The sequence below is a fragment of the Nomascus leucogenys genome, chromosome 9, assembly GCF_006542625.1.
Source record: "Nomascus leucogenys isolate Asia chromosome 9, Asia_NLE_v1, whole genome shotgun sequence".
NCBI lineage: Eukaryota > Metazoa > Chordata > Mammalia > Primates > Hylobatidae > Nomascus > Nomascus leucogenys.
The window spans coordinates 53503088-53519291 of NC_044389.1; the positions used below are offsets into that span (position 1 = coordinate 53503088).

Below are 16204 nucleotides of genomic sequence, written 5' to 3' on the forward strand. Positions count from 1 at the left end.
GATCACAGTTTGACTAGCACAGTCTGGAAGTGGGTTGTACAGGATGAGAGAGAGAAGCCTAATTGCTCTCCCAGCATCAGCAGCATCTATAAAGCATCCTGGGAATTGCTTGCCCTACGTTCAGAGCAGCTGGTCACATGAGCCTGAATTTTCAGTTCAGTTCATTAGTCAGCCATTTTGGTCAACACCCTGCTTACTGCGCACGGCCAATCCTATGAGAACTCAGCATCCCAGCTCATCTGAGCAGATCCTGGAAGTGATTTCTGCAGCTCAGGATTTTTTTTTTAAGCTACATTGAAAATATAGATTTATTTTTTGTTCAGGTTTTTCTTTTATATTTTTTTTTCTGCACAAAGGAGGAGGATTTTTCACTTATTCATATCGAGGCCAGATTTTTAAAGCCAGCTAAGGCAGCATCGGCTGTGCAGGATTTAAAGCCTATAGCTCAGCTGAAAAAAAAGGTGGGGGGCAGGGAAGGGAAGATAAAAGGAGAGGAAGCTGGGAGAAGACAAGCATCATCTTATTTTGCTATGTGGTAGGAACTGTCTATAAGATAGTGTAGAATTATCTTGAGCAGTTTGTTCTTAACCTATAAGGTATTTTTCCTTTTTTTTTTTTAAACCTCCCCCACCCTTTTCCTGAAAGCTTTGTTTCAGAGATTTGTATTGGGTTTTTTTGGTGAGGAGGTTGTATTTATTTTTGTGGTGTGTGTGTGTGTGTGTGTGTGTGTGTCTGTGTGTGTGTTGTGGTCCCAGCTGAGTCATCATGTCTGCTCTGACGCCTCCGACCGATATGCCAACCCCCACCACTGACAAGATCACACAGGCTGCCATGGAGACCATCTACCTTTGCAAATTCCGAGTGTCCATGGATGGAGAATGGCTCTGCCTGCGAGAGCTGGATGACATCTCACTTACACCTGACCCAGAGCCTACCCATGAAGGTATGGTCAGATCCTGTCCGCTAGTATCTCACCAGCATCCTCATTGTTATGGGGGAGGGCTGGGAGGATCAGGGAGAGGTAGAAAGAACCTACACTCTCAACTGTTAACAGTCCTGAAAACCTTGCATCTTTACTTACCACCCAGCTCCCCTTCTCTTGCTCATGGGGGAAAAATAATTTTTTTCCTGCCCGTTGAGGTATCCTTTCAAAAGACGCTGGATACTTGTTTAGAGTTCTTTGTCTTTAAGCCTCTAAAGAAAACATTTGAGGTCACTTATCACATCTGATTCTAATCAATAATGAGAAAGCTATTAATTTTGTCCATATATGAAAATGTTATAGAAATTGTAGTGATTTATAACACTACGTTAAGACAACATGACTGTAATTATAGGATTGTACATGATGAATACAGTAGAAACACCAGGGTATTTGGTAATGGTATCCTCACCATTATATGAGGATACAGTGTTAAGCAAGTTATGACATCTAGGAAATATTTGATAACTTTTTTTAACAATATGGATTATTAGGTTAGATGAGAAAATAACTTTCAGCATTTATTTATTGAATACAGACTCCTAAGAAAGCATAATGCCTTGGAAAGGTTAAATATGATTAATATGGTATCCCTATAGATTACAACAGAATGGTAATATTGGAATCTATTGGCCATTGCTTTTTATAAATTATTTGTGGTAACTATTATGATCCATTTGAGATTTCCACTGTCAGTACCTCTGAGATCTTTGTGGTCTCTTGACTTGCGACTTTTTTCCAGGACTCTTCCTAATTTATGAGAGGTTTTCTGCTTCTACCCTTTAATTCTCTTAATGCCACAGAAAGAGAGTTGATTTGAGTCATAGCTACAAATTGTTTTGTTTTTAATACAGTGGCTTCTTAGCTAGGGTTTATTCTCTGTCCTTATACTGATGAAAAAAAAAATGCTTGCATGTGAGGAGAAATTCTTTATAAACATCTGCCTGATAGTTAGGAGCACATCGACAGGACAAAGAAGACCATAGGTGAATTGTACCTAGCAGATGGGGTTAGGAAAGGTGATTCTCTGCCTTTGACCTTGAGTTGAAATCTTATCATGACTCAGAATTTGCCCATTGTGTTTGATAAGGATTTTATCTTCCCAGTCAGCCTTAGCCTTGAGAAAGTTTTAGGGATGGTTAATCACACAGGACACAAAGCAGTCATTTTGGGTGTGTCTTTAAGAACAATGTTTAAGTGGTTTTTAAGACCCTTTGCATCTTTTAACAATTGGTTTGTTAATTGGACAGCTTTCTTTGGCTGTAAGTTTCGTTATGTGCACAAGTTATAAGACATCAGCTGAAATTCCATGCAATGCCAGTACTATTTATTTTTTATTATTATTTTATTCTGTATTTTCATCAAAACATCGTTACATCCAACAATTCCAGTACTACTTAAAACAGCCTCTAAAGCTTTAAAAGTCTTCAGGGAAGAAAAATACAGTTTTAGAAGGCTACCAAGAAGTCTTCTGCCAACTGCCTCAGTTTACATATTTTGTTTGAAAAAAATGTATTCCCGTACATTTTGAGAGTTATACAATATGCAGTATTCCCTTTATCATGAAATCTACTTTATCAGTGTCTCAAAAATAATTTTTAACAATTTTAACACCTCGAATATATGTTTTTGGAGCAGGATTCCTGTGGATAAGCAAAAGTGAGCTGTTTGGTTCATGTAAGCGTTTTTAGCAGCGCCGTTTGAATTCTTCATAGAGAAATCCGTAGCAACACATTTCTCAGTATGGAAAATGTGTGAGAGCCGTAATCTAAGCAATAAGTTGTATGTCTGCTGATTAAAGAAATCAGATAAATACAGAGTTTCCAAGACCTTTAATCAACTATAGAGGATTTGGAAGAAAATAGAGAAATGCTGACAGTGCATTTTAGAATTTTGCCTTTAATTGGGCAAGAAAGCCATTATTTTAAATTGTTATAAATGAAAATAAAGAAAGCATAGGCCCTTGAAAGCCTATGAGTATTACTCTCTTGCTCCATTACCAAACTCTGGATATTTAAACAGTCATTTGGTCCCAAGAAATATCCACTTTTATGTTAATACCACTGATAGTTATTAGATTTAATTTAGCTATAAGCATTCAAGTGGTGGTCACCAGGCCTATGATTATGTGAATCTCACCTTGTTGACAAAATGGAACTGCTGATATCTGGACGCAGGAGTATTCAGACTGCTTTCCGGGCTGATTCATAGAGGGAAAAACATCTGACCACCCAAATCCTAGAGTGAAGTCCCACAAAAGAAAACAGGCAAAAAGCATAATGTTCCCTCTTAAAATGATGTAGACTGACTGTTTGTACTCAGCAATAGAGGCTCTGTGGCTTCCACATTTTATTTTCTTAAAACCAGAGTTCCTGGCCCTTCACTGAGCAGTACACAGTATAGGCCTGGACCTAGAGTTTCTGCCTACTTTAAACCTTAAATAAATGAGAATAAAAGCATTCACTTCATTATCTCAATGCTTATTGGTGGTCAGTGAGAAATTATCTCTCTTTTGTCTTACATACTTTTTTTTTTTTTTTTTTTTTTGAGACAGAGTTTTGTTCTTACTGCCCAGGCTGGAGTGCAATGGCGCAATCTCGGCTCATTGCAAACTCCGCCTGGACCTAGAGTTTCTGTCTACTTTAAACCTTAAATAAATGAGAATAAAAGCATTCACTTCATTATCTCAATGCTTATTGGTGGTCAATGAGAAATTATCTCTCTTTTGTCTTACATACTTTTTTTTTTTTTTTTTTGAGACAGAGTTTTGTTCTTACTGCCCAGGCTGGAGTGCAATGGTGCAATCTCGGCTCATTGCAAAGTCCGCCTACTGGGTTCAAGCGATTCTCCTGCCTCAGCCTCCCAAGTAGCTGGGATTACAGGCATGTGCCACCACACCCAGCTAATTTTTGTATTTTTCGTAGAGATGGGGTTTTTGCATGTTCATCAGGCTGGTCTCAAACTCCCGACCTCAGGTGATACACCCCCCTTGACCTCCTAAAGTGCTGGGATTACAGGTGTGAGCCACCGTGCCCAGCTTATATACTCTTATTTTCAAAAGCCAAAAGCAAATCTACAACAAGTTTAATTGCAAATAGATTTCCCCTAAAGGCAAGAGCCTGTGATTGACTCCACAGGAGAAGGGTCAGGAGAGGCTTCATTAAGTGAGACCTTAAGAGATAACTAGGTGATCACCAGACTGACATAGGGAGGGCATTTCAAACAGTACATAGTGGGGGGGGGGGGGGGGGGGGGGGGGGGGGGGGGGGGGGGGGGGGGGGGGGGGGGGGGGGGGGGGGGGGGGGGGGGGGGGGGGGGAGGGCAAAAAAAAAAAAAAAAAAAAAAGTACATAGTGAGCTGGCCCAGCCAGGGAATAGCAAACGGGAGCACAGCGGGCTTCTGTTTGGCACAACAGGGAGCAAGCCTGGAAAGATAAGCAGGGGCTTGACTGTAGAAATCTTATTCATACTGAAAAGCCTGCACTTGATTCTATAGTGAAAAGCTACTGGTGCTTTATGTCTGGGAGTAACATGAAATAAGATTTGTATTTGGAATGATCACTCTGGCAACAGTGTAGTGGATGGATCAGAAGGATATAAGCTCTCAGGGACCCCTAACTATAACTTTTAAAATGGTCTGGGTAAGAGGTGACAATCTCAAATTAAGGCAGCGAGAGTGAACACCAAAGGAACAATCCCTGGAAAAGTAGAATGTACCTGATGACTGAGGGGCTGGGTGGCTGGAGAATGAAGGTAAGGCGGTGCCTGGGATGACTCTCCAACTTCTGGCTGCAGAAGCTAGGTTCCCTTTACCAGTAGGGAATATAGAAGGAAGAGAACATTTGAGTTCTTGATGCTTAATAGATTGTGACTAACAAAAGCACTACCATCACTCTTTTTTTTTTTTTTTTTTTTTTTTTTTGAGACAGAGTTTCGCTCTTATTGCCCAGGCTGGAGTACAATGGCGCTATCTCTGCTCACTGCAACCTCCATCTCCCAGGTTCAAGCGATTCTCCTGCCTCAGACTCCCTGAGTAGCTGGGATTACAGGCATGCGCCACCATGCCCAGCTAATTTTGTATTTTTATCAGAGACAGGGTTTCTCCATGTTGGTCAGGCTGGTCTCAAACTCCCGACCTCAGGTGATCGCCCGCCTCGGCTTCCCAAAGTGCTGGGAATGCAGGCATGAGCCACTGCGCCCCACCCATTACTCTCAATTGAGCCTTCCACCCGCCCCACAGAAGCATTAATCAGATTTATACTTTTCCAGATTACATTTCCTGGCTTAAGTCTGTACCCTAGTTTACATTAAGAGTTAGAATCCTCACATGGAAAGGCGAGGGTGAGGATAAAAGGAGCGAGACTTAAATGGACGTTCAGAGATGTGAGAATGTGGCTTACTTTCTTACTTTGCTTGTGTCATGTCAGCACTAGAGGAGCAGCCTTGTTTATAGAAAATTCATTTTGCATTTTCTTAATTTAGAAAAACGTGTACCACCATTGAAATGACCTCTCACTTTTTTTTTTTAGTTTGTGAAAGCATAGTGGGATTTCTTTCCTTTTTTTTTTTTTTTTTTTTTTAACCAAAGCAATGTTGGAAGTAAGTGGAATTTCAAAGTAAAGGAACTTTTAAAAGCACCATGAAAATTTTAGAGAACATGTGTTCTCTGTTTTTCTCAAGAATGGAAGCAGAACACTTCAGTTAGACCTTTAAGCATCATTATATTAATTTCAGAAGTGGTATTATTACTGAGATGAAGTGATAATGTTTTATTTTTGCGATTTTTTTTAAGTCACATGCTTATATGTATCTGAATTTCTTGGAGTAACATTCTCAAAACAAGTTACATATAATTCTAGGATCAGGAAAATAATAACTTTTTTTTTTTTTTTTTTTTTTTTGAGACAGAGTCTCACTCTGTTGCCCAGGCTGGAGCGCAGTGGCAAGTTCCCAGCTCACTGAAACCTCTGCCTCCCAGGTTCAAGCAACTCGCCTGCCTCAGCCTCCCTAGTAACTGGGATTACTGGCAGGTGCCACCACGCCTGGGTAATTTTTGTATTTTTAATGGAGACGGGGTTTCACCATGTTGGCCAGGCTGGTCTTGAACTCCTGACCTCAGGCGATCCACCCACCTTGGCCTCCCAAAGTGCTGGGATTACAAAAAATTATCCGGGCATGGTGGCGGGTGCCTGTAATCCCAGCTACTCGGAAGGCTGAGGCAGGAGAATCACTTGAACCCAGGAGGCAGAGGTTGCAGTGAGCCAAGATCGTGCCACTGCACTCCAGCCTTGGCAACAAGAGAGAAACTCTGTCTCAAAAAAAAAAAAAAAAAAGATTTTTTTAAAGAAATGCACCAATACTTGTTATGTATACACATGTCCACATATGTGAAGGGCAGGCTATAGTATTACCTTCGGTATTATTGAATGTTTAACAACAAAACCAACTATAGCTATGACTCAGTTTATAACACGTTTACCCTTAACAAGTTTACCCAATTAGAAATGTATATGTTAATAAAAGTTTTGACACTTTAAAGAGAATTTTTAAAGAATGAAATCCTGACTCATTTGTTGTCTCAAGTGACTACAGATACCCCTTGATTTAAGATGGGGTTATGTCCTGAAAAACCCATCCTAAGTTGAAAACACCATAAAATGAAAATGCATTTAATACACCTACTGTGCCGAACTTAATCGCTTAAATAGCTTAGCCTCGCCTGCCTTAAACATGCTTAGAAGACTTAGTCAACAGTTGTGCAAAATCATCTGGCAGCACAGTACCCTGTAGTGTATTGGTTGTTTACTCTGATCTGTGGCTGATCGTGCGGCTGACTGGGATGGTGTGGCTGACTGGGAGCTGCGGCTCGCTGCCGCTGCCCAGCATCGTGAGAGAGGATCACCTGGCGTATTGCTAGCTCGGGAAAAGATCAAAATTCAAAATTTGAAGTAGGGTTTCTACTGAACGCATATCACTTTCTCATCGTTGTAAAGTTGAAATATCGTAAGTTGAACCTTCATAAGCCGGGGACCATCTATAAATTGAAATTAGCCTAAAAGACAGCAGTAGTATCGTATTTCAAAAGAGAAAATGTTATTTTGCATATACAGCCTTTACTCTGTAAAGTGTTTCAGACAGATTTTTTTTAAATATAATTTGTAATCTAAGTCCAATTCCTTGTTCTTAAACTAAATGTCCAGCTTTTGGTCTATTTTCTTTTTTCTTCCACATTCCTACTCTCTGTTATCATTTTTCAGATATTTATATGGTTTGAGTGGCAGGCAAGTTAAAAATCGCAATTTAAAATAATTTTTGTGTGCTTTTCAAAGTGAAGCTAAGTTGGATTTTTTAAATAAGACTTTTTTTCCGATTACAAGAGGAAATTTGTTGTGGAGATTTGGAAATTTCTTTTCTTTTTTTTTTTTAATGAGGCCTTGAGATTTGGAAATTTCTAAGTAGAATTTTGACACAGAATTCAAAATGACTGAAGAAATCTGCTGGATACCTAATGAGTCTCTTTAGAGTTGGGTGGATATTAATTAGACTATGGAAAACTTTATTGCTCTCAATATGGGGTATATTTGAGAACAGTAAAGGAATTCGTACAGTAATGGGGTTGATTTGGCAATTGGTGTTTTAGCTACTGTGATGGTCATTAATTTAGAGATAATATAGGATAGTAGTTAAAAGTATGGATTTTGTGGCTTGGACCTGGACCTGGATTCAGTTCCATACCCCACTACTCAGTAGTCATGTGACATTGCACAAGTTATCACTTCATGCTTGTTTTTTTTGTTTTGTTTTGAGACAGAGTCTCGCACTGTCACCTGGACTGGAGTGCAATGGCACGATCTTGGCTCACTGCAACCTCCACCTCCTGAGTTCACACAATTCTCCTGCCTCAGCGTCCTGAGTAGCTGGGATTACAGGTGCACACCACCACACCCAGCTAATTTTTTGTATTTTTAGTAGAGACGAGGTTTCCCCATGTTGGCCAGGCTGGTCTCAAACTCCTGACCTCAAGTGATCTGCCCACCTCTGTTTCCCAAAGTGCTAGGATTACAGATGTGAGCCACCAGGCTTGAGTTTTTCTCTCCTCTTAACTGGGAATATTAACGGTAACTACTTCAGAGGTTAGAAGGATTAAATGAGATAATTAATGTAAAGCACCCTATAAATGGTAGCTATTTATATTAGTAGTTATTCATGAAGCAGTAGCTGAAGCCACAGCAGTTTAAGCCATATTCTTAAATACATTGCCATTTTATTTTATATTTCTATTTTTATATCTGTCTTTATAGAGTAGTCTGAACAAGTTATTTATCAGACTAAAGATGAACATTAGTAGTAGCTTAAACTCAAGTTTTAGCATTGTCCTTTCTTGGACCTCTATAAATAAGAAAATAATTGATTAAAAATCAACAAGTTATCGGTTGTCAAGAAATATGTGGTTTTTTTCTTTTCTTTTTTTTTTTTTTTTTTTGAGATGGAGTCTCGCTCTTGTCACCCAGGCTGGAACACAGTGTTGCAGTCTCGGCTCACTGCAACCCCCGCCTCCCCGGTTCAAGCGATTCTGCTGCCTCAGCCTCCCAAATAGCTGGGATTACAGGCACCCACCACCATTTCCAGCTAATTTCTGTATTTTTAGTAGAGACAGGGTTTCACCGTGTTGGCCAGGCTGGTCTTGAACTCCTTGAACCCACCTCGGCCTCCCAAAGTGCTGGGATTATAGGTGTGAGCCACCGTACCCGGCCAAAATATGTGCTTTTCTATTAACCTTCTTTTAGGGATAAGGAATCTGACTTTGAGAGGTGATGCACAGATGATCAGTTGAATGCAATAAAATATACATCTGGCTTGATTAGTTACTTTCTGCCAGGAATTATTTACTCCAAGTGTTAAAAATGTATTATCTCATTTAATTTTTACAACAATCTTTTGAGCCTAGGTAAAATTATTACCCCCAATTTACAAACAAACTGACATTTGGCCAGGCGCGGTGGCTCATACTTGTAATGCCAGCACTTTCGGAGGCTGAGGCGGGTGGATCACCTGAGGTCAGGAGTTCAAGACTAGCCTGGCCAACATGGTGAAACCCCGTCTCTACTAAAAATACAAAAAAAAAAAAAAAAAAAAAAGAATTAGCTGGGCGTGGTGGCAGGTGCCTGTAATCCCAACTGCTTAGGAGACTGAGGCAGGAGAATCGCTCGAACCTGGGAGGCAGAGGTTGCAGTGAGCCAAGATTGCACCACTGCACTCACTCCAGCCTGGGAGTGAAACTCCATCTCAAAAATTAAAAAAAGTAAAATAAACTGACGTTCAAGGGTGTAATAACTGGTAGAGGCAGAATTCAAACTCAGACAACCAATGGCTCAACTCATACACAACACTCCTATCCCAGAATTCTAGAGCGTAAGTCCAACAGTAGGCCTGCATGTAATAAGAGGAGTCTTCTTCCCAGTCTCTGATGACGTATTTCCAGAAGTTTTATACACAGTTGAACACAGCATTGGCAGCTTAAGTACGGTGAGCATCCAGATAAGGTCAAAAGCATCCCAGCTGGGACATGCTTGGTGATTGCCATCTTTTTTTTTTTTTTTTTTGAGACGGAGTCTCGCTCTTGTTGCCCAGGTTGGAGTGCAGTTGCGCGATCTCGGCTCACTGCAACCTCCGCCTCCTGGGTTCAAGCAATTCTCCTGCTTCAGCCTCCTGAGTAGCTGGGATTACAGGTGCCCACCACCACGCCCGGCTAAGTTTTGTACTTTAGTAGAGAAGGGGTTTTGTCATGTTGGCCTAGGCTTGTCTTAAACTCTTGACCTCTGGTGATCTGCCTGCCTTGGCCTCCCAAAGTGCTGGGATTACAGGCATGAGCCACCAAGCCCAGCCAGTGATTGCCATCTGTTAAACTGGAGACTGAGCTTTTTGTCCACTTGTTTTCTTTTTCCTCTTTTCACTCGCTTTTATAAAGTAAATGAAAATATTTACATAATTGCGCATATACTGCCAAACAGCAAAAATAGTACACTGCTGAAACTGACCTGGCTGGCAAGTGACACCTCTATATGCTAAATTTAGCTTTCTGAAGCAGATGTACAAAAGCAATAAGAAAAGCAGTTTTGTTTTGTTTTTGTTTTGAGGCAGAGTTTCGCTCTGTTGCCCAGTCTTGAGTGCAGTGGCGCAATCTCGGCTCACTGCAACCTCCGCCTCCCAGGTTCAAGTGATTCTCCTGCCTCAGCCTCCTGAGTAGCTGGGACTACAGATGTGCACCGCCATGCCTGGCTAATTTTTGTATTTTTAGTGGAGACAGGGTTTTGCCATGTTGGCCAGGCTGATCTTGAACTCTTGGGCTCAAGCGATCACCCGCCTCAGCCTCCCAAAGTACTGGGATTACAGGCATGAGCCACCGTGCTTAGCCTGAAAAGCAGTTTGTGATAGCAGTAATGTTCACGATTAGGGATTGTTTGAAATAGTAGCTACAGGTAATCATTATTCTTTTAGCCAAGCATTCTCATGCTCTTCTTTGGATGATTTTTTATTCAATGTTTTTTCAAACTCCTTTTCAACATACTTACCTGTTCCAGTCAGACTGTGCTTCGGTAAAACCCTGATTATTATTTTTGTTTTACTATTCCGACTTGTAATTCTTCCTGCCAGTGTTATATCAGGAAGGGTGATGGACCCCTGACTCCCTTCATCTACAAGTCCTTCTCTAACAGATCTCACACCTTTCATGTCCTAAATCACTGGGTAGCGTCTGGGACATTTGTTTGAATATGCTAGAAATCATTCCCCAGTTATTTAATTCATGGGATTCCTTATTTCTGAAATTACATAGAAAGTTCTTCAGGGAAAACCTTTTCTTTGGCATTCTTCAGAAGGCCCCATAGTACTGTGTACTATTTATGGTAGATATCCAACAAACTTCTGGTGAACTCAGTGATTCCCTATTACTCCTTAAAATCATTTTAAAAGAAAGGATTTTCATGCTACTGTAAAGACACATGCATACGTATGTTTATTGCGGCACTATTCACAATAGCGAAGACTTGGAACCAGCCCAGATATCCATCAATAATACACTGGATAAAGAAAATGTGGCACATGTACACTATGGAATACTATGCAGCCATAAAACAGGATGTGTTCATGTCCTTTGCAGGGACATGGGTGAAGCTGGAAACCATCATTCTGAGCAAACTATCACAAGGACAGAAAACCAAACACCGCATGTTCTTACTCATAAGTGGGAGTCGAACAATGAGAACACATGGACACAGGGAGGGGAGCATCACACACTGGGGACCTGTCAGGGGGTAGGGGGCTGGGGGAGGGATAGCATTAGGAGAAATACCTAATATAAATGACGAGTTGATGGGTGCAGCAAACCAACATGGCACATGTATACCTATGTAACAAACCTGCACGTTTTGCACATGTACTCCGGAACTTAAAGTATTAAAAAAAAAAAAAAAAGCCAGGTGCAGTGGCAGGCGCCTGTAATCCCAGCTATGCGGGAGGCTGAGGCAGGAGAATCGCTTGAACCCGGGAGGCGGAGGTCGCAGTGAGCCAAGATCACACCACTGCACTCTAACCTGGGCAGCAGAGTGAGACTCCATTTCAAAAGAAAGAAAGAAAGAAAGAAAAATGGATTTTGTCTTCCTCCATTACACACAATTTAATTTATGGTTTCTAATGTTTTATTTTTAATTGTTTATCTCATATTCTGGACCGACTGTATATTATTTGGAAAATACAAGTTTAGAATAATGTAACAATTTGTTGTTTTAAATATGTCTATTAATAATACATAGTATTGATAAAAATATGGGACGACTTGGGGCCTCTGCTAGTGGGAATGTGCATTGGTACATCCTTTGTAGAATTCATTTTATCATTGTGAATCAAGGACCCTAAAAAATTAATTCTCAGTAATTGTACCAGACACCTATCCTAAGGAAATGATAAGAGATACAAACAAAAAGTTTATGTACATACTGTATATTTATCACAGTATTCCGACTTCCTGTAACACAATCTTGAGAGCAACTTAAATAGCCTAAGAGGAAAATTATTCAATAAGTTGTAGAACACCTTACACTAAAAATTATTGTGGAACAATATTTGGTGTATAGGGTAATGTTTGGATATAACTTTAAAAGCTGTCTCTTTTTTTTTTTTTTTTTTTTGAAACGGAGTCTCGCTCTGTCGCCCAGGCTGGAGTGCAGTGGCGCAATCTCGGCTCACTGCAAGCTCCGCCTCCCGGGTTCACGCCATTCTCCTGCCTCAGCCTCTCCGAGTAGCTGGGACTACAGGCGCCCGCCACTACGCCCAGCTAATTTTTTGTATTTTTAGTAGAGACGGGGTTTCACCATGGTCTCGATCTCCTGACCTCGTGATCCGCCCGCCTCGGCCTCCCAAAGTGCTGGGATTACAAGTGTGAGCCACCGCTCCCGGCTTAAAAGCTGTCTCTTAAGCTTCATATTTACTGTAGTCACAGTTTTTTTAAGTATAGGTATACATAAACACAAGTAAAAGGAAATGTATCAAAAATATAAAAATTGATTATCTCTGGATAGTGGAATTATGGGTGATTTTTATAATATTCTTTATGTTTCTTTATATCTCCCAAATATTCTACAAGAGGACCTATTACTCTAATAAGAAAACAAATGTTCCTTTTTCAAAGGAAAAAACTTCATGAAAATTAACGGGTGTGCAATCATCCATCCAACAGATATATTTGTATCATATATCAGTACCTTCTGTGACAGTTTCACACATCTGTGAGTGGGAACATTTGCCTCACAGCAGAGCTACTGCTTTAGATTCAATTTCCAATATAATTTTTTAATATTTCTATTTGGCATTTTATTTTGGGTTTTTTCAAACACAGACCTGTGTTTATTTACTGGCATGCTTTGTTTTCATAGCTGTTTAAATGCTGTTTGCAGTGTATGGAGTGGCCCACAATGTCTAGATTTAGAAGCATTTACAGCATTTTATTTATTCCTTTCCTAAGTGTTTGGAAAATAAAACCTGAGTCATTGGGATTCTCTTTTTCACAGAATTGTGTTATTGTTCTTTGCTTTCACTGTGGCACACCCCCTTTTGTAATTGGCCCTTGGTGAGATTACAGAAACATTTGTTGCCACCAGTGCAGTCAGCCTTAGATTTACACTGTCAGGTTCTCTGAGCTGTGATCATGTGTTCAGAAGGCAGTCTCAGTAAACTTCTCAAAGTGAGAAGGTTGTAGCTTTTCATACAGTCTCAGAAGCCTATGGGACAAAGTTCTTTGGACAAGGTTCATCCCTTCTTGTTTCTCTGCCCTGAAAATAACCTGGCTAGTCACCCTTTCAAGGTAAGTTTTACCCACTTAGCTTCCAGGATTTTGTAAAATTCTAAATCTGGGTGAGAAATATCAGTAGTAGCTCTGTGCTTGTATGCCAGTTCCTATCTAAACCACAAAAGAGCTGCATGCTGCCTCTGACCTGACCGCACAAACTCTGCATAAAATCAGCTTTTCCTTCCTGTTTCAGGACTACTCTCATTTTCTTCCAATCTCCTTGATACTCCTGCACTAGCGTTGGCTTCCGTGCACTGTCATTAACCACAGTGCTGTACAGTCTTTTCTTCTATTGGTGAGCCGTTTCTGGACCTTTCGTGGCACAGAGCTTCTACTCGAATCTTTTATTTGTGCCCTTTATAACAGAACTCACATTAAACTCTTCTTTGGGTTATCAGCTTCTGACACCCAAAAGTCATTTGTCGTAAACTAATCACTGAAATATGAATCACTTTTCAAAAGGAAATGCTGTGCCAGATAAGATAACTGCCGCTCAGTGATAGAGCTCAGAATGGAATTCACGTTGTCAGATTCCCAAGCCTGGGTACCAACCAAGATCTGGCTGGAAAGAGCAAGTGCTGTCGTTTGAGAGCATACACCATATTCTGTACTCTTCAGTAGCTAGTTCTGTATTTTGCTTTTTTGATGGTGCCCCTCCTGAGGGGGAGGTGGAGAGTATATAATTGGGCATGTTTTTTCACTGTGGTTCCTCTAGTCCCCACCAGTCAACTGTGACTACTATGAAGTGCTTTTGAGTACAGGGCTGTAAATCCTAAAATCTGTTCCTTTGCAATTTTTGGCGTTTGAGCTTTTCCAGAGAACAAATAGAAGGATTTGATGAGCTTAGAAACACGTGTGTAGACGACAGTGAAAAAGACTTCTTCCCAAATGGCTGCTAAGTAATTACATATTTTTCATCATAATTAAATATTCTCAAAATTGTATGTCAGTATGTTGAAAATAATGTTTTTAAAGAAAATATTGGCTGAGCGTGGTGGCTCACACCTGTAATCTCAACATTTTGGGAGGCCAAGGCAGGCGGATTGCTTGAGCTCAGGAGTTCAAGGCCAGCCTGGGCAACATGGCAAAACCCTGTATCTACAAAAAATAAAAAATTAGCTGGGTGCAGCCGGGCGCTGTGGCTCATGTCTGTAATCCCAGCACTTTGAGAGGTCGAGGCACGTGGATCACCTGAGGTCAGGAGTTCGAGACCAGCCTGGCCAACATGGTGAAACCCTGTCTCTACTAAAACTACAAAATATTAGCTGGGCATGGTGGCGGACACCTGTAATCCCAGCTACTCAGGAGGCCGAGGCAAGAGAATTACTTGAATCCAGGAGGTGGAGGTTTCAGTGAGATAAGATCACATCACCGCACTACAGGCTGGGCAACAAGAGCAAAACTTCGTCTCAAAAAAAAAAAAAAAATTAGCTGGGTGTGGTGGTGCATGCCTGTGGTCCCGGCTACTCAGGAGGCTGACGTGGGAGGATGGGAAGATTACTTGAGCTCAGCAGGTCAAGGCTGCTGTGAGGTGTGATAGCGCCACAGTACTCCACTGGGTGACAGAGTCGAGACCCTGTCTCAAAAAAAAAAAAAAGAAAAGAAAAGAAAGAAATGTCTTTAGCATTATTATGTACAGATATTTTTAATGAAAACAACTTTAGTTATAGAAGTGATATATTTGCATTGTAAGTCATAAGATACAGAAAAGTATAAAATACAAAATAATTGAATGCACCTACATTTCAAATACCTAGGGATAACCACTGTTAAGATTTAGTATCAGATTCTCTTTTTCAATGTATACACTTTTTCAATGTATACACTGAAGGTTCACTTGCAAACTCAAAATTTTATACATGTAAGATCATACCACACCTGTGCTGTGTGACCTGCCGTTTTTCCTCTGCAATATCTTTCCATATGGGTAAATTGAAATTTTTGTCATTTTGTTTAATGTCTTCAGTTACTGGATGTGCCATAATTTCTTTTCTTTTCTTTTTTTTTTTTTTTTCTGAGACAGAGTTTTGCTCTTATTGCCTAGGCTGGAGTGCAATGGCATGGTCTTGGCTCACTGCAACCTCTGCCTCCCGGGTTCAAGTAATTCTCTTGCCTGAGCCTCCCGAGTAGCTGGGATTACAGGCGCCCGCAACCCTGCCCGGCTAATTTTTGCATTTTCAGTAGAGACAGGGTTTCACCATGTTGGCCAGGCTGGTCTCAAACTCCTGACCTCAGATGATCCACCCACCCTGGCCTCCCAAAGTGCTGGTATTACAGGCGTGAGCCACTGCACCTGGCCTGGATGTGCCATAATTTCTTTGACTATTTCTTTATTACAGGCATTTAGGTTGTTTCTAAATTTTTCTACCCAAGACAGTTTTGGAAAAATTGTTATGTGTATAACTTGAATATTTAACCAATTTCTAGTTTTTAATTTTTATACACATTGCCAAACTACTTTAAACAATTAAAACAAATTTTGAATAGCATGGTATCATAAACTTTCATATTAGCTATTCATCAAAGCTTGGTTTTGTCTTTCCTGCTGCAGTTGGTTACGTTTTTCTCATGCTGTATTAACATCTGAACTTTCCAAAGGATACAGTTGTGGTTTTCAAGACAGTCGGTTCAGCAGCTGAAATCCTCATGATATTACTTTCTCTACTTTTTTTTTTTTAAAGCTAACAGTAATGTTCTAAGCAGAAGAGAGTTTTTACTGTTAATTGTGCAATGAGAAACTGCATGCTTTTCTAAGATTGCTAGAATTTGCTTTTTGGGATGAAAAAGCTGCATGCCAGGATTTCCTTTTTCTTTCTTATAGAGATATAAAACTTAGGGTGTATATGAGATGTACTACATTTTGTCTGAGAATCCCACAGT

At 40.4% G+C, this 16204-nt stretch overlaps 1 protein-coding gene across 4 annotated transcripts in view; it reads left to right on the forward strand.

Moving 5' to 3' along the window:
* RUFY3 (RUN and FYVE domain containing 3) overlaps positions 1 to 16204 on the forward strand; it is a 103384-nt gene that overhangs the window by 16141 nt on the left and 71039 nt on the right. The window contains exons 1-2 of one of the 4 annotated variants that reach the window (XM_030818962.1): positions 57 to 596; positions 756 to 943. The exons of 1 other annotated variant lie outside the window; for it this stretch is intronic. In XM_030818962.1, coding sequence (XP_030674822.1) covers positions 766 to 943 — 178 coding nt within the window. In that variant the 5' untranslated portion in view covers positions 57 to 596; positions 756 to 765. Of the gene's footprint in view, positions 1 to 41; positions 944 to 16204 lie in introns of those variants that run through there. 2 more of the 4 variants (XM_030818964.1, XM_030818963.1) reach the window with 2 other exon arrangements.